Genomic DNA, 19,170 nt, shown 5'->3' with positions numbered 1-19,170 from the left:
TTCTGAAAGCTGCTGTACATCTCTGAACCTGTTTTCTTACAGCCATTCATTTCAGTTCATTTCCATAAATGAATTTGTGGAGATGTCAAAACTTGCTTTAGAGATAGGTCAACTATCACAGCGACAAAAGCAGCTTTTATCTGCACTTTTGTTTGTATTACAATGCAACCAGAGCACAACTACAAGATAAACAGCAGAAACGGAGTGAGTGACACAAAAGCAAATTATCAGCAGCAATGTATACATTGATTTGTAGTAAATGGGCTCAGATATGCAGAAATACTGCTATGGTGCTTTAACATTTGAATATATTTGTAATGGATCTAGAAAAAGAAGTAAATCATTTTTTCCCTTGTTTGTTTTTACCTTGTGTCTCTCAGAAATATGAAGATGCATCAAACTCTCTTATGGTTGTTTTTTTTGTTGTTGTTGTTGTTGTTGTTGTTTTAAGCTCACCACACAGATCATTTACAAGGTTAGAATCCCAACACCCCCGTTCTACTACAAAATAAAAATGGAAAGCAAGAAAAGTTTATTTATACCTTTTCAACAGCCTGTTGTTCTGTCACTCAACAATAAGGCCAAGGATGTGCTGATATCTCTGCGGCTCTCAATAATAATCCAACAAATAATTAGTGTGGATTTGTAAAATAAAAATGATTGTTGATGCTTAAAAAAGCAGCAGTGTAGCACAATATAGACCACATTTACTCAAGCAAAAACAAAGTCATTTAATGGTTCAAATCTGAATCTCTCTATAGATCTCTCTATTTGCATTAAACAAGACAAAGTGAAGGGCACAAAAGAGCAACTACTTTGTGGAAGCAACAGGAATAACTAACACTGAAAGTCTGAAGGCAATGAGCTAAAGGTAAATCATATAATTAATTTGCAACCACAGCTATACACCTGAACAGCATGAAAAGCGACAGGTCCAGCAGGCACCGGTCTTCACAGCGGCGTGTTTTTCTTGTTTGAAATTGAAAGGACAAACTGTATTACTTGAAAATAATTCTTTTAGCAAAAGAGTGTCATGCTTCAGATGGGGGTTTCAGTAGTTGCTTAGCAACAACAACAGCTTTTCCAAAAAGCATCTGTTTAGTACTGCTAACCAAAAAAAAAATATTGCGCAGTGGACACAGGTGGTTTGTTAAGCTTTGTATGCAGTAGGATGCCTCTTAACAATGCTGGTTTTGTTTGGACCCCTTTCCCAATTGGAAAGTTCTGCAAAATTTTAACCCCTCTTGGGTTATGTGGTTAAAACTTGCAGCACATGAGTGGGCTACATGCTTTATAGTTAGTACTTCCATAGAAATGTACGACAAATGTTTTTTTTACCAATATCCAGTAGTTTGGCACAATGTACAAAACAGTAAAAGCAGTGGTGTCACAATTCGAGGCTCAGCTAATATTATCAATAACTGCTTGAAAAGTAAGGGTGAAGGTTAAGTTTTGATAAAACAACCTATCGCTCGCTCAAGCGATATGCACAAGCCTCAGGTTGAGAATCACACGAAAAGCATTCATTTTCATTCAGAGGCCCTGAGGCAGTTATTAAAACGGTCAACTAACACCTAGAATGATAACATTCAACTGTTCAAGTGGAAGGACGCATTCATTAGGAGGGGTTCACTTTCCAGTAACAAAGTAGGACGGCGGGAATCATGGCAGAAAAGGACGACATGATGTCAGTATATTCGAAGCACAGAAGAATGGCCTTCATCCTTACACTGCCCAGAATCTGGTATGCTGAACACTGGGCACTGCCTGTGCACACTCGTGGTTGCAAATTCACACAAGCGCTGTGATGTACAACATGGTGCTGAAAGGCTGACATTCATTCAGCATTCCTTTTAAGTGATATACCACCAGGTTTGCCCCGTTTTCTTTCAGCCCTCCTTTTTATTCTACCATGAAAGGTGGGAAAACATAAAATGATCTGCCCAGCTCTGATCTGAGAAAGAGGAGATGGCTGGAACGTATTGAGACAAATGTGAGATCTTTCAACATCCTGTAACGTTGTCATTCCCATCTTTTTTGATGAGGATAATACATGGATGAAGGCAAATGGTTCATGGCCTGCTTCTGTGGCTTCATGCTAAACCATTACTTTTATTCAATTTTGCCTGATTTTGTGAACTTCAAACGTGAGAGAAACATATCTCTGTGGCAAACACAATTGTTCATTACACTCGAGAAAGACAGATGAAAAGGCTGAGGCTGAGACAAAGACCAGAATGGGTTAATACAGTAGCTTCAGGAGCACATTGTGCTCTTTGTGGTGGAACCTGATGGCAGATCTGTAACCTCAAGTGTGCAAATAACAGAAATATTCAGCCATACACAAACCATGCCCTCTCGCTGTGGCCAAAACCTAAATAAATTATCACTTACAGAATCCTACAATGCAAGCTTTTATCATGCAGCAGAAAAATTAAATCACCTTAAAAAGAACAGCGAGTATCACCATGAATCATCATCAGTTCAGGCCTAATGAGCATGAAAACAAAGTAAAATCTAAATTATCCCTACATTATGTTTATAAAACTTCAGCTGAGGAAAAACCTGCAGCGTCTTTGGAACTTGCACACTTGTAGTGTTTAGAGAACAGGCCTACAGGCGTTGCCTTTGCACCCAAAAGGACCATGACCGAAACAAATCTCTGACTTCATCACAACATCCTACACCATGTCATCCACTCCCGATGCACCGAAAGTCTAAATAAATCCGACTGCACGCACGGGCTCGAGTGGAATGACCAGCCTTGTAACATACTCCACCGTCACTCAGATGCATGTGTATCTCGGCGTGATCTTATTTCCGTTCAGGCTGCATTAAGTGCGCTTTAATCTCCTCCCACCTGGCTGGGAAGGTTGCGCGCTCCCGGTGAGTTTTATAGCAACTGTTGCCCAGTGAGGCAGCGCCATAGTCACCGTAGTCCTGGCGACTGTAACCCACCAACAACAACCTCTCGCTCCATCATTACCACCTCCTCCACCATCCTCATCTCATCAACCAGTCCACAGCTCAGGTTTGAATGCATTTTATACTATTTTTAGCCCGAATTGAAGCCCCTTCTCGCTTCAAGGGGTGATTTTATGAGGGAGATGTTAGTGCTTTGGTTTATGTTTTGTCTGCTGCTGAGTGAAGGCTCGGTGAATAGCTGGGGTAGTTTGCTAGCGAGGATGTTTCTTTGTGACGTGGTAGCCTGCTTGCTAACGTTGCCTGTAGGTACCCACAGCTGTGAGAGGTCCTGCTCGCTAGCAGAAAGCTAGCTATGCTCTCCCCCTGGACGCTGGGCGCTTAAAGCAGACCCAAGTGTGGTCAGTTTGGCTTGAAATGTTTTTTTTCCCTGTTACTCGTTTGTTTAAACTTGCCATGCCGAGTGGTAGCATAGGACTGGGCTAGTCGCGGATGCTAGCTGGTCAGCTGGAGCAGGAGCAGGTGTCTGTTGTTGCTAGGTTGCTAACGCCAGCGTTGCCTTCTCACAATGCCTGTTGGTGTCCCGTATTTTGGCTAATGTGACGGTGATATTGCAAGTTTGCGTTTCGGGTGGTTCAAATCGTGTTGATGGTACAAAATAAGGAACGTCGATCAGCAGTTTGAAGTGTTGTGAGCCAGATTTCCATGCACTAACTGCTATTGACAATAGCTAAGCCATTACTTTCCCTTTTGTCTTAGGGAGCAAGATAGCTTCGCTAGCTTTCCATCTGCCCTCTTTGTGGCATCAGATAGCTATGATAAGCTATCTGATAACACAAGGCTAAGTTTTGCAGTGGCCGGCGCTGACGGGGGGAAAACAACAACTGCCCGATTAACATTAATATAACACAAATGTTGCTACCGATTTTGTCAGGAATCAGTCCGGTTTTCTGCATTGCACACTCTGCAACTGTGGCTGGAAACGTCGGGATTTATCCCCCCATCTGCAATCGAGATGTACTCCAGAATATCGCCTAACAGTTAAAAGATTATATTTTGGTTTTGGGGGGGGTTTTTTGGGTTTTTTTGATAGTTGTATTTCTCTGGGTGCGCAAGAAAGGGAGGGAGAGGTGTATTCAATCCAGCATGTCAGTGGAGAGGGGATGTGAAGTCGTTAGCGTTCACAGATTAATATTGTACCATTATGATTTTAGTTTCACTTGGATTGAATGAATATATAATATACTATACATATTAAATATGCCACATTCCCTTCTCTTACTACAAAATAGTAAACTTTAATTTTAGGATTCCTTAATCCTGCAGGTGGGTCATATAAGCAGAGACTTGGTTTCTTAATGTTGCATCACAACCAATTTTGGGTCCATTGGGTCTCCTGTGCACCTGCGACCTCTCGATTCCCAGAAGGTTAGACACAGGTGTGTGTGTGTGTGTGTGTGTGTGTGTGTGTGTGTGTGTGTGTGTGTGTGTGTGTGTGTGTGTGTGTGTGTGTGTGTGTGTGTGTGTGTGTGTGTGTGTGGAGGACAGGTGCACCTCGAGTGGTGGTGGGACTCCTGACCTGTATGTGTCCACCACAGAAAAAGCATTAAGCAGTACATAAAATATGATTGTCCATCATCATTATCCCCAGAGTATGGTCCACTTTCCAATTGCTTGTCAGCTGTGAACAATGTAGTGTAAGTCCTGTGTGTGTGTGTGAGAGGAACACCTGTGAGTGACAGAGCCAGAGCAATTCAATCCAGTTAGGTCGAAACACCAATGCTACAATTTTTAAGCCCAAAATAATGAAAATATATATTGATCTATTGGCAAATCCAGCCAAAAATAGGTCATTACAGACACCCCTCCCCACACACATGCGCAAACAAAACAGGATGTTGGGAACTGCTAGTTATCAGATCATGTTACTACTTACCTGTAGTCCGGTAGTGCAGAAATAGTACCATGCCACCTGCTGCCTGGATCCTGTTACATTTCCAATCACTTAAAGAGGGGCTGATTAATTCAATTATTCAGTCATCCATTTTCATGGCTTAGCAGAATACAGCATGTTTGGTTTGTCATTCACCCTGGCCTGCCAGAAATAATGTATGTTGTTCATGAAAAGGGAGACTTAAAGTTCCTTGTTTTTTTTTTTCTTTCTTTCCTAAACCCACACCTGGCAATCCGGATGAACAGAGCGCATTTAGACGCAATGCTTCAAGAAATTTTCGGCACATTCGACATTTCTGTTGCCGGCGTCCTAAAATCAGAGTGAACGCTGAGTATTCACTGTTACTTTGACTTCTGGGTTTTTCCGATTCTAAAGAAAACCTGGGCTGAACTTGTATTTTTTAAAACTGCTGCTGTTGATTTTGATATCAAAAACCCAACAACTAAACAAACACAGCACTTTGCATACCCCCTCCCCAACTTCAGCTCCCAATTGCATCTCCCTCCACCTGTTTTCCTGCTGTACTAGCACCTGATCATGTGTCTGTCTTCTGCTCTGTGTGTGTTTGTGTGTGTAAGAGAGAGATTTTGCGTATGGTATACTTTTCAACCTTGTTCACCAGCTCGTATTTCTTTACGTGGTGCATTTAGACACTGCCTTTATTATACACGATCATTACAAAGGCAAATTATGGTCCTGTGTATTTTCTGGTGGCTGTGACTGTGGACCTTGTGTCCTTTACTCTTTGTTGCTTGTAATATTTGCAAGAGGAATTGAGGGGAGAAAATGCAGGGCGAAATGTTGCCCTCCTTGGTGGCTTTTGTTCCTCTGTGTCTTTGTAGGGCTTGCACTTGCTCAGTGGAGCACAGTATTTAAGTGGGCCACAAGGGAGTGCCTGAATGGTGAGGCAGGAGGTGTGTTAGCGTGTGTATATGTGTGTGTGTGTTTGTAGAGGGGGTTGGGGTGAGGCAACAAGAATGTGTTGTGATGCAGGGGCTCCTTTCCTCAATTAGGTGGGCTCAGTTGGGGCGATGTACTTCAGCTTCCAAACTGCACTGTGGAGTATAAGTCCATATTCTCCTTCCTTCGCAGGTCCTTTTTTTAGCATTGGGATCTAGCAAGCTGAAGGCGACAGTCTGCCTGTGCAGTTTGACATTTTTATCACTTTGCTAGCCTGCATCCAGTGGCTTTCACACTTCAGGGTAAAGGAGTTGCTTGTGTGTCGTAGTATCTTAATCATATGTATAATCAGGTTTGTCTTTCTTGTGTGTGCGTGCATTGCTTGGCATAGTCTACAGTGTCTTGTCAAAATTGCATTAACATTTGAACTGGATGGTTTGTTTTTCCAAACCGCAGCCTGTCTAGCAACAGCCTGCTGACATTGTCTGATAGTCGTAGTATACAGTATAGACATATCCCTCCCTCCAGGGTGTTAAAAATAGTCATGCTGAAAGCAGAACACTGTGCGATAATGAATCTCTGTGCCCTCGTGTGTTTAAAGAAAATGCATATTTTTCCTGCTGCTTTGCTGCTCCTCACGTTCTCAGTGCACCAGGAGAGACTGACTTAACTTTGCGAGTCCAACTTTGAGGTTTGTTACCCTAACATGAATAAAGTCATAGCTTTAATCCCAAGAAGGAGGCCCGTATGATATTGAAGATAAAGGGAAGGGGCAGGCTGTCCCTGGAGAGATTCCAAGCTGTTAGGAGACCCAGCTTAATTAACCAAGAGAGGTTTGTTCATGGAAACTGTGATGGGGAGGAGTTGGCCTTCCCCTGGAAGGAATGGGTGATGGTAGCCATACTATTATTAACTGACAAACACAGGTTCACCATCAGTGTCTCTTCACATCCTTATCTTCAGAATTAAATAGTACTTTAAACATGATCTAAAATGTGCAATACAGCTGTCTTGTAGCAATGACGTTATCTGGAAAAAATACTTTAAAGTGAGATAACTTTCCAGTTGTTCTTAGTACCTTTTCTTAGTACTGAGCCTGGACTTCCAACCACTAGTAACGTTAAACCTGTAAACATGGGGACTGACAGAGCAATGAGCAGCAGCATCTATTTGGAGTTTGTTAAATATTAACTTGTTTTATGGCTGTGAACATGGAGACAAGACCATGTGTCACTGATGCATGAGGCTCTCAGTACATTGAGTACCACAAGCCAGAAACAGGTGCTTGGGTAGAGTTGCTCTTGAGCAGCTTTAGTAGCATTGATTTGGATAAAGCAGACAAGCGTCTGTGGAGAAGCCTCATGTTTTCTATTATGCCTAGATTAGTATCTCATTTAGGTGTATTTTATGTCCCTGGCCAACCAAACCATGTGCATAAATAATATGTTATTATTTTTGGCTATACAAACCTTTTGTCATGTAATATGATAGATTTGTGTTCCTATGTCTATTGTAAATTTAAATTTTCAATGAATTAGATTTTTCAACAACCTGCAGAACAATACAAAGCCGTGCTTATTTCCTCTTAGTTTAAGAGTTATCGATCTTTGATGCCACATGGGCGTTGGCTCAGTGATGCATTAAGATCATGATGTGTTTGAGTGGTAAAGTTGTTTTCCCAGTTAGACCTGTAGGTTGAGAGTGTCTTTGGTTTTCACTGATTGTGATCATTATTTATCTCGGTAACACTGTGTTTTCTCTCTTATTAAGGCGCCATGCAGACCCCTGAAGCAGGCGCTGACTCCACCTCCACTGTCCCTCTTCAGACCACCGTGCCTGTCCAGCCTACCGGCTCCACCCAGCAGGTGCCTGTCCAGCAACAGGTACATCCAGCACGTCTGCATGTGTTTTCATGTCTGGATGCCCCCGTTCAAGTGTGCATATCTGTGTGTATTTCCCACTGAAATATGTGATTTAAGTTAGTTAAAAAAATAACTTCCAACTCTTGAAATGTGTCTTGCCAGGCCCAGACTGTTCAACAGGTTCAGCATGTTTACCCAGCACAGGTGCAGTATGTGGAGGAAAACAGTGGCGTCTACACCAATGGCAACATGTGAGTCAATCTGCTACTCCACAAATATTAGCGCTACGTCTCGGCAGCCCGCTCTTTCTCCTCTTAAGTCTCCTCACACCGTCATTCATGTCACAAGCACATGATGTTGGTGGGAGTGCCTTCATTTTTTGTTCTATTGTGTGTGTGCGTGTGTGTGTGTGTGTCTGTTTTCTTTTCGGAGGGATGTGCAGTCGCGTGTTTGATTGTGCTCAGTCACCTGAACATGACCAGGAGTAGGCCTGTCTTTTAAGTGCTGACGCTATGCCAGGGTCCCCTGGGTCTGAGGAATGGGGTTGCATACCACTAACAAGCCCAAGCTGCGTTTGCTCTCCTGTGATACACACATACACACACATCAGTGCATGTTCCAGAGATGAACAGACATACTGTGTGCCCTCAGCTACTGGTGGAAATGCAAAGACATGCATACTCCAAACAGCTGGACGAATGAGCTGAGAACCAGGCCTGTGCTACCGTAGTGTGTGAGAGGGTTGCCCAAATCACATGCAAAAACACGTGTTTAAAAAGCGAACAATAATGATAATAATACATTTAAGTTTGTCTTATTGTGATAATCATTGACAGTATTTAATAATGAACACATGTACTTTATGATTGTTATCATATAGGCTCAATATGAAGCGTGAAAAATGTTCCAACTAACACAAAATAACAGCTGATTTGAAAGTTGAAATCGAATCATTTCGACTGCCTTTTTCTCACTTTTACTTTGCGTGGGTTTGGGCACACTGTCTGACGGCTGACCTCTCCTCCGAACAGAAGAACCTACTCGTACTCAGAGCCGCAGCTGTATAGCCAGAACAGTGGAGGGAGCTACTTTGACACACAGGGCAGCTCATCACAAGTGTCCACTGTGGTGACATCTCATGGCATGACCAACAACGGAGGAGGGGGGAATGGAGGAATGAGTATGAATCTGGCAGGGGGTCAGGTAATCAGCAGCAGTCCTGGGGCTTACATCATGGACAACGCTGGACCCCACCCCGCCACCCAGACCGCACGCGCTTCCCCTGCTACTGTAAGTGCACAGTACCCACGAGTTGGGCCCCTCACCTGCCTCTGCCTGCTTTTGTGTGTTGATAGACTGTTTGATTAGTGTTTGCAGTGACCTTGTAGAGCTTGTGCCTCTTCTGTGTTTAGATCCACACAGCCATTTGTTTACCTCGACTATCCCCATAGCATAGATGCTCTGTTTCTGTCATACGTTATTGATCTGGCTTTGTTTCCATCCCCGATTTCATCTGTCTGTTACTCCAACTCTCTGGTGGAGAAGAAAGGAAGGGCTTAAAACTTAACAGACAGGTGTATTAAGGAGGGAGTCTGGTCTGGGAATGTGCCTATGGAAAACCACAGACTCATCTACTCCTCATGAGAGTCCTGCGTTGGACAAAGTGCCTTGCCTTTTGCTATAATTAGAATGCGCATTTGGCATTTTCCACCATAATGACTCTTTCTGGCAGGAATTTAGCAATGATGCTTGTTGACTGATGTTACTTTATGTGAATGTCAGTCATGGCAGAGAGTTTAAAACATCCAATAATGAGTATGCAAAGGAGAAATGCCTTTTTTTTATGTCATCAGAATGTGCATAATGGTTCAAGGGCATTTTAACTGCTTAACTAAAATACCAGCGCATCTTTGTTCAGCCTAAGCGATCTTCTCAACCACATGAGCCCCAGTTATCTGCTCAGTAATTTCAGTCATTTGTTGCGTCTTATTGTTATTGAGAAACAAATAAAATCAAAGTGAAACACAACATTAATTTGGCAGAAATATACAAGAACAAAGTTTTGGATTCACTAGTAGCAAAAAGTACCTAATTAGACTTCTCCCCATGAAGCAAGAAGCTGCCTTTCGGCGCAACTCCTGAGGTTGATGCGCAGGTGTTACTAAATCGTCTTGGCACGCTGCCCTCGTCTTTTGTTTTTGTAATGGAGTCTGGCTTTCACTCTGCACATGATAGTTGTTATAAGTGGTTCTGTGCTGGTGGAATCTTGAAGAGCTGTGTGTCTGCCAGCTGTCCACGATTGATGCACGCTGTTGATCCTGTTGAGTCTATGTCCCCGTTACTCAACGAGGAAAAGCTGTTTCCTTAAATGACAGACAGTCCTGCTCTGCTTGGGTTTAGCGGTGCTTGCTTTGGGATCCTTTCTAGATTCTCTTTATTTTTGCTTGTGGCAACTAATGTGTTTACATCAACTCTTTATTTCTCTTGCTTTTGTTTTTATTTCCCCCCTCTTACCTTTTGTTGTCCTGTGCTTCATGGTTTATCAGATTGAAATGGCGATTGAGACGCTCCAAAAATCTGAGGGTTTATCCAGTCAGAGAAGCTCGCTGCTCAACAGCCATGTAAGTTGCTTTCACGAGTGCTTGCCCTCGCCTTACCTTGATGTTTGCTAGACTCACTCTCCTGCTGTTCTGCCTCTTAACTCTGTATATGAGTTTGATTTGGTGCTTGCTGTTTTTGTTGCAGTTTTAATTGTTACTATTGCTTTAAGTCCACTGGCTGCTATAGAAATGCTTTTGCAGAGGTGTGACACCGCAGCACCCAGATTACAGACTGTCAGCCTGAGGTCTTTTTAGACACTTTGCATGGACCAGTGTGTCCGTCTGAGTAAAAAAGCATGCGTTCCCTTTTAGCTCCAGTGGCTGTTGGACAATTACGAGACAGCAGAGGGCGTAAGTCTACCACGATCCACCCTCTACAATCATTATCTGCGCCACTGCCAGGAGCAGAAACTGGACCCTGTAAATGCAGCCTCTTTTGGCAAGCTCATCCGCTCCATCTTCATGGGACTCCGTACAAGGCGCCTTGGGACAAGGTTACCTTTTTATTTAATTTTTTTATATGTTCTTCAATGAGGAAAAGTTGTCAGTTCAGACAGTCAAAGTTTTCATCCAACGGCAGTACGCTCGCCTGGCTCTTCTTACTGTTGTCATTCGTCTAAATCCTGATCTATTTAAAGCCTCATCATCTGCAATTCTCTTCCGTCCCTCCTCTTCCAACCATGTGAAGCTTTCTCTGCAGCCCACATTGAGACTCACTGTGTCACTTCTGGGTTTTTGTGTCGCAGAGGGAACTCCAAATATCATTACTATGGTATACGTGTGAAACCAGACTCCCCACTCAACAGACTCCAAGAAGACATGCAGTATATGGCCCTCAGACAGCAGCCTGCCCAGCAGAAACAGAGGTACACAGGCAACACGGCATGCACACAGACAGGCGGTACCAGTTTTTATAGACACTGAGATGAGCAGTTTGCTTTCAGGTTCAAGCCGGTGCAGAAGTTTGATGCCTGCTCTGGGGAGAATTACTCAGGTGGAGGCCAGCCCCATCCTGGTGCAGCAGAGCAGACAGTCATCGCACAGAGCCAACACCACCAGCAGTTCCTGGGTCAGCTGCTTTTCTCTTTATCTGAATATTGTATGTTTCAGATTATTCCACAGCGGTGATCTCACCCTGTTTTATTGCCCCCAACAGATGCATCGCGGGCACTCCCTGACTTTGTAGAGCTGGACCTGGGACAGAGCAATACAGAGAACATCAGCCCAGAGGATGTGAAAGCTCTCCAGTCCCTTTACAGAGAGCACTGTGAGGTTAGGGTTATTTATCCAGTCCATATGTCTTAATCTGCCGGTATCTATCATGACAGCAGTTTGCTAGTTGAGAGTAGTTTGCTTTAATAAGAAGAGACTAATAATAGTGAATGAAGTTTTACAAATTTTGAAGAAGACCGTGTATTTAAAGTTTGATGTGGAAAGGTCATGTGTGCTTATAGTGGCAGAACTTTGTAAATGCCAGCTGTTGGCATTTAGGAACAAAATTTTCTTTTTGTCTTGTGAAGTGTTCAATCACAGCTCTCCTAATGTCTAGAAGACTACGGCTCAGGTCATCCACAGGTGATGACCAAGACCTGGTGGTCTGACAGACAGCTGTTCAGCTTCTTCTCATGATCGAAGTCAACTGACAAAGTCCTGGTTCCTCTTCATAACCCACAGACCTGACTGTCAGCCATTTCCAACAGGACGATTTCTTCTTTTAGAAAGAAGTTCCAGCAAAAACTGTTCAACGTTTTTGTTTATTGTCTCCTTTTGTTGCAGGCTATCCTGGATGTGGTTGTCAACCTCCAGTTCAGTCTAATTGAGAAGCTGTGGCAGACGTTCTGGCGTTATTCTCCCCCTGACTCTGTAGAGGGTGCCACTGTAACAGAAAACAGGTGAGGTCAAGCTGATCAGTCAGTCTGTCAGTGTTTTCCTGAACAGGGCCACCAGAGCACATGTAACTCATATACATTTATATGTTTACACACCGAAGGTTCAGCTGCATCTTTTTGAGTCTGGTCTGTCCTTTCCGCAGCAGCATAAGTGAGATTGAAGCACGGCTCCCCCGCTCACAGCTGTTGGTGCTGTGCAGAAACGAGGCTGTGCTCAAATGGATGAGCACCTGCGACCATCTAATGTACCAAGCCCTTGTGGAGATCCTCATTCCTGATGTCCTGAGACCCATTCCCAGTGAGCCACAGTCAAAGTTTCCGTGTTTGCTCCGTCAGTGTTTGTACTATCGCGATCATTAACTCACTGTTGTTGTTTCTGTCATTTTGTTTTCTTTGTTTATTGTTATTCAGGTGCCTTGACTCAAGCCATTCGCAACTTTGCCAAAAGTCTGGAAGGTTGGCTCAGTAATGCCATGAATGCCATTCCGCAGAGAATGATCCAGACCAAGGTAGCATTCATGCCGGGTTTATCTTTGTGAAAAATGCCCCACGTGAAAGTAACCCGCCGCTGTTCCTGAAACCCGCAATGAATACCAGAGAGCACCATTTTAACTATCACTTTGGAGGGGCATGTGTGCTTACAGGGGGTAACACCTGGGCTTTTGTGTGCGCTCCCTTCACAGATTGCCGCTGTTAGTGCCTTTGCGCAAACACTGCGCAGATACACATCTCTGAACCACCTGGCTCAGGCGGCACGTGCTGTGTTGCAAAACACGTCGCAGATCAACCAGATGCTGAGTGATCTCAACCGTGTGGACTTTGCCAACGTACAGGTCAGAACAGCTCTTTGTGTTCCGGATATTCAGCCGTGGTCCTTTTGTTATGCGTGTCCTATACTATCGCTTTAGTATCCACTGTCACTTAAGTTCTTTCTCTACGTTGCTGTATAGGAGCAGGCATCATGGGTGTGCCAGTGCGAGGAGGGAGTGGTTCAGCACTTGGAGCAGGACTTCAAGGCCACGCTACAGCAGCAGAGCTCTCTGGAGCAGTGGGCAGCCTGGCTGGAGAATGTGGTCACTCAGGTGCTCAAGCCTTACGAGCACCGGCCCAGCTTCCCCAGAGCAGCTCGACAGTTCCTGCTGAAGTGGTCTTTCTACAGGTCCGGATAAAAAAATACAAATAAAACAACCACTCTGAGATACGACTGAGTGTGCAGCATTTTTTTTTTTTTTTTAAAGAGACAAAACGCTTACAGTGTTTTTTCATGTGTCTGCAGTTCTATGGTGATCAGGGACCTGACCCTGCGCAGTGCTGCCAGCTTCGGTTCCTTCCACCTGATTCGCCTGCTGTATGATGAGTACATGTTTTACCTGGTGGAGCATCGTGTGGCCCAGGCTACTGGAGAGACACCCATTGGTGTCATGGGGGAGGTACAGCTGTGGCTTATCTTCACAGTGTTTTAGAGTGCCAGATAGAGAGTTCTACAGAACCTCAAAGCAGCTCTTTTCAGTCAGAAACAAAAGAGCATTTATGTGAACCACGAGTGGCTTATCTAATTATGATGTCTGTCTCTGTTTTCAGTTCGACAGCCTCAACACTCTGTCCCTCACTAACATTGATAAGGGTAAGTGGCAAAGTGTATAACGCACAGAGAACTCGACCACTGTTCTAGAAAACATGTTGACTGACGACTTTAGTCTTATTGGTGTATAATTGCCAAAATTTGCGGCAGTGCAGCAAACGTGAGGTTCATGGAGGACTGTTTTCAACTGAACATCCAGTGAAGAGAGTACAAGTTCTTAGCAGCATTCAGGAGTGACTGCTTCCTGCTTGCCTTGAGTCGACACCAGTGTTTTCTACATGTTGCTCTCTCCTGTCTAGATGAAACGAGTGGGATGGACAGCGACTTAGAAGAGGACGCGGAGGAGTCCGGGGAACCTCTCGCCAAGCGAGAGAAGTCAGAGCATGAGGTGATCCAGGTGATCCAGGTCGGGGCGCTAGAGGACGGGTCCCACCCCGTGGTGGGGGTTGTCCAGCCAGGTGTCCTCCACTCGCTCCCCCAGCCCCCGCAGGACCACACCGAGCACATCCTAACCCCCTCTGCTGGTACACCCACCATCCGCCACTGCAGCGCCACAGGCAACACCTACGCCTCCGTTTGAGGGTCTGAGGGCACGGCTAACCTCGTCTGGCCTGTTTTTGCTGTCTCGCATATCTTTCTCTCTGTAAGTCTCGATGTTTCCGTCTTTTTCATGCATTGTCTCTGTCTGCACTTGTGTGGACACGCTCTCCTCTCCCAATCTAGCCCGGTCTGCCTGGGGAACGCTGAAATGATGATATCTGGCCAAGATGTGCTGTCCGTGTCTGACTTCTTAGATTCTGGATGTGACATCATCCCATAAATCTGCGCTCTATCACGATGCAGCAGCTGGAGGAGAAGGACTAATTTGATCCGTTAAATGTTTTCCTGCCCAGGCGCGACTTAACGTCTGTCCACACAGAAGTTTTTTGTTTTTCTTTTTGAAGGAAGATTAAACTCCTTCATACTACTGATGTCTCAGAGCTCAAATCCATGTCACAAGTCCCACTGGAGCAAAGTCATCGATTGACTCAAGACCTTCGCCTATTGTAAATAGTTTTGCTGTACTTTGAATTGGTATTACCCAAAACTCATGGTGCTATCATTCTGTTTGCTTTCCTTTTCATTTCCAATTATTCCTCCTAATTTTAGTATGGTTTATGTAAACATGCGTTCCAACTACTGATTTAACGTTAGGCTGAACAAAATATTTTGACTATTGTATGTAGCTTAAAAAAAAAAAACAAAGGGATGACTTTCTTTGTATGTATGGCATCTGAAAAAGGATCATGGGGCAGTTTTGTCTGTTCTGTTTGAAAATTATACAGTAGCCACTCGCTGATATCCACTTACAGATTTAAGCCACAGAAAAAGAAACCCTTAAAGAAGTATCTGTGCTGCTACTTGTGTGTGTATATAGAGAGGAGCTTTAGAAGACCGGCTGTACAAAACCACTTCCTCAATGCTAGCTTTCCAGTGCACTCTGTGCATGACGCTTGCCTTTGTTCATTTTAGACGCTCTGTAGTGTTGTTTACGTGACGAGCTGTAATCTTGAAAACAACTTCACTGGACATGTTCCCCTGTCTTTTGCAGTTTCTGTCTTAATGAAATTTCTTAAGCTCACGAAGGACCAAAACCAAACCAACAAGAGGAAGCTGAGAGTGAGCCGTTGGGGCCACCCAAGAGCTGTTTCCTGTCCCATAGTGCCATGTTGCAGAGCAGAAGGAATGTCAGGGATTTAATGTACCTCGGCTTTATCATAGTGCCTTATCCTTAAATGCAGCTGTCCTTGTAGTCCTGACTGTGTGCTGTGGAGAGCCCACGGCCCCTCTGCGTTGCCCCAGCCACAGATTTTGGCTTTCCGGTGACTCGTGGCTGGATTTGGGCTGGCTCATCAGTGTTGAGATCAAGGGATGCAGGCACAGACACGCCCGTTGTTTTCTCTGGATCAGCTCTACCAAGCTTATTACTTATCTGAATCATGGTCTTTTAGCCTTGCTCCTGCCCTCACTCTGCCCTCTTGAGGCCTATTCTTGCATTAGCCTTTGTTATCGGGTGAAGTGTGTGTGCGCGCGTGTGTGTTTGAACCCGGATGCATAGGTCTGCACTGTGTTTTTATGTGCATGTGTACTTGTGTATATAAGCCTGTGCGTCTGCGTTGTGTGTGTGTGTGTGTGTGTGTTGGAACACATCCATCAGTCACCCTACCTCAAACCAGTGGTGCCAGCCCTTTGACGCGTGCAGCACAGTCACCAAACCTTATTGCACACACACCACTGTACTGCACAAATCTCAACGCGATAGAGAAAAACTGCATTGCTTTTCTCTCACCTCTGATACATTTTCACTTCAGTTTTTAGCCCATAAAATGCTTTCATCCTTTGTTCCCTGTTTAAAGATCATCTTTGTACAGTGGACCAAAAGTAGATATTTTGTGATATTCAAAGAGATATATAGATATATATATGTATAGTATATATAATGATGATACACTACATATATTTGTTGCTTTTTATGTGGTTGATCTGATTGTTTCTATGTGATTGTTTCTTTTGGTAGCTCCTCTGTGATTAGTTCATATAGACTGTGAAATTGGAAGGGCATGGGGACTAACTTCAGATTGATTAGACTACATCTATACTTGAACTGTTCTAGCCTTCTATGTCGTGGAGAATATTGAGATTAATCCTCTGAATAGGAACGTTTTGTTGATGAAATCATTTTCATTATGGTTTTTCTTTCCATGCTTGGTGAAATGGTCTGCACCATTTCTCTGCCGAAATGTTTATTTATTGATATTTATTGTGTTTTTGTTTGGGTTTAGACGCTTACCCATTGCAATGCGTTATAATGGGTACTGAAAATTAATCATGAATTATACTACTGCAAAGAGCAGACCTACTGTACAGGAGGACCAGACGTTTTTTTTGTTTTTTTCTTTGTAAGTCATGTATAATTAAGGCTAAAAAACAACAAAAAAAGGAGGATGTATTTGCTGTACTCACAGTCCGTTAGGTTTTACCACTCATCAAAGAACTACGTCAGATAGTAGACGTATCCAGGAGCTTTGCCTGTTTTTGGTTGTGCTTGTGTAGAAAACATGCTTAGCAGTAAAGGAGGGTGGGAAAGTGCAACTACTGCGTGTCATCTAGGTTACTGGGTCAGCGGACTCTCACAGATGTTTCGTTAAATCATCTCCACGACACTTTGGGGAATCTGAAAAGTATTCCAGCAGCCCCAAAGACACATTCGTCACCGATGAAACCCGCGGTACGCATCTCATACTGTAGCCTTGCCCTCATCCTGCTGGCTTGAAATGCCTGACTTACCAGATCTAGGAGCGGAGCGCACACGAATCTGTCTTTATGTTGCTTCAGGACAGTTTGGAAAGTCTGCACGAAAAGGTCAACGAACTTTAAGTAGCTGGAAGTTGTCGGCCCGAGGCTTTTTGTTTACATCAGTCCGTGACCATAATGAACCCACACGATAGATTGCTCCCTGACTCTCGGTATTGAACTGTCGGATGCAAGTTGAGAGAATGCAGAGAAAGTACTGAAAATGTCCAATAAGAAAAAAAACGAATGGATCGAAAAACTTAAACCCTAGATCATGTTTCATACTTTCTCCAGAGCCGCACCAAGAATCTGCGCTCCTGTAGTAACTACCCCATTAACTACCCCATTCCCAAGAGTTTACTTGACTCCAACGCTCGCTGAATCTTTGAAAGGGAAGCTGTAAAAAGTGATGGCGTTTCGTCCGTGACCACTTCAAATTTTACATCATGCTGTAAACCGGGGTAGTGTGTAACAGTTCAAAATGAAGGTTTTGAAGGATACTTTTTCTTGCCTGTGGTTTTTGTCTCACTGAATGATTTTTTTGTTATTATTTTTGATTTTTTTTTTTTTTAACATATGAATCTCAGCTCCCTTGTCACATAAATGAACTGCTACATTGTAGATGTAAACTTGTATTTTATTGTGCCTGAAGTGAAAATGGCTTATGAAATGTTTTCTTTGAATCTTAACTGTGTGCTTTGGGATCATAAGTGCTTTCTGGTCTTGCACGCCTACTATGTGCTGCTAGAAACTGTTTTTGTCCATTTTGTTTTCTCCCCCATTTATTTATTTCTTTTTCTTTTTTTTTTTTTTACATCAAACGTACGTGCCAGACAGTGATTTAGCTTTCCGCATCTCAAAGCCTGCCTGGTCAACACTGGACTGATGCTAATGCTGCCAACACAATTGTACTTTATTTCTGTGTCTTTTAAATTGAGGAGTAAGATTGTTTTTGTAACAGCTGTTTGCAAGTGAGCCCGTTTCCAACCAGAAAACGTTTAAAAAAAAAAAACAAAAAAAACACATAAGCTATTCCTTAACTTGTCATAGGAGCGGAAGCTAAGAGACGCCTCTTCACCTGGACCAAACGGCAGCTTCACTGACCCATAGCAGACTCCAGTGCCTTTAATTTCGCCCCGGCCAGAGCAGATGGCCTGGGTGACTATTGGGTCTCTGGTGGGCTCCAGATCGAGGCTATCAGAGCAGACAATTCATTGCACAGGTGCTGCCACTGAGAAGACACCAGGGTTGAGGAAGCGTAAAGACCTGTCCTCAGACTGGACTATTTATTATTTACTGGATGTGACACCACAGACACACACACACTCACAGTTAGTAGTTTACACACGGTAGATTATCTGCAGACGGCTTTTTATTGTATAGAACTGGTTAATGAACAAGGAGAGTTACTGTAAGTAAAATGCTCTCTTCTGACTTGTTTTCTCATGATCGTGATTTCTTTTTGTCAAATGATATTTTCTGAATGCTGTGACCTGTTTGAGATTTGTATTTGGATGTTTTCAAGTGCCATTTGACAGTCTAGTGAGTCGTGGCCATCTGTAGCACGCTCTAATGCAAGCACAAGCATTTGGCAGTGGCATTTGGGGAAGGTTTTTATTTTGATTCACCCTAGACAAAAATATGTATATATCACAAACTGAAAAGGTATATTTATTTGTGTCCTAATTATTTGATTTGTTCTTTTGGTGAACATCTTATCAGATATGTTGGCTCAAGTGCTTTTGTGATTTCTTTTTTCCTCTTTTTTTGGATAATGTATAGTATCTGATATAATATATACATACAAATTTCATGTGACTTTCTTTTTGTGTGCCATTAAGTTTTCTTCTCAAATTGGCAAGCAAACCAATGCGTGTAGGGTGATTTGTATTGTGTATTTTACATAAAAAAACGAGGACAATTGGGGGACTTTTATATTTATAAAGACATTATCATTTAGTGTGTCGTATTGATGAATATAGAAACTATTAAAGACACATGTAGTTTGGTTTTCTGAATATTTCAGATCTCAGCTCAGGCTAGCTTCTTAGTGTTGTTTTCTTAAAATTTGTGACTTGTCTTTGCAGTAATAAACGTTTTCTCGTTGAAAGTCTGTGTCCCATCTCAT

At 43.3% G+C, this 19,170-nt stretch overlaps 1 protein-coding gene across 1 annotated transcript; it reads left to right on the top strand.

The window, feature by feature from the left end:
• Positions 1 to 2,895: 2,895 nt before the first annotated feature.
• rfx3 (regulatory factor X, 3 (influences HLA class II expression)) lies at positions 2,896 to 18,036 on the top strand. The gene is made up of 17 exons (XM_070989471.1): positions 2,896 to 3,031; positions 7,547 to 7,659; positions 7,801 to 7,889; positions 8,670 to 8,928; positions 10,185 to 10,259; positions 10,551 to 10,732; positions 10,985 to 11,104; positions 11,183 to 11,307; positions 11,395 to 11,510; positions 12,015 to 12,130; positions 12,271 to 12,425; positions 12,539 to 12,636; positions 12,811 to 12,960; positions 13,078 to 13,286; positions 13,404 to 13,557; positions 13,709 to 13,751; positions 14,009 to 18,036. Exons 2-17 carry the CDS (start codon positions 7,552 to 7,554, stop codon positions 14,287 to 14,289), a joined length of 2,280 nt encoding a protein of 759 aa, XP_070845572.1. The 5' UTR covers positions 2,896 to 3,031; positions 7,547 to 7,551; the 3' UTR covers positions 14,290 to 18,036.
• The last annotated feature ends 1,134 nt before the right edge of the window (positions 18,037 to 19,170 follow it).

This window comes from Chaetodon trifascialis, chromosome 20 (assembly GCF_039877785.1).
Source record: "Chaetodon trifascialis isolate fChaTrf1 chromosome 20, fChaTrf1.hap1, whole genome shotgun sequence".
Classification (NCBI taxonomy): domain Eukaryota; kingdom Metazoa; phylum Chordata; class Actinopteri; order Chaetodontiformes; family Chaetodontidae; genus Chaetodon; species Chaetodon trifascialis.
The sequence above is the reverse complement of the archived record's forward strand: the minus strand, read 5'-3'. Positions and strand labels throughout refer to the sequence as shown.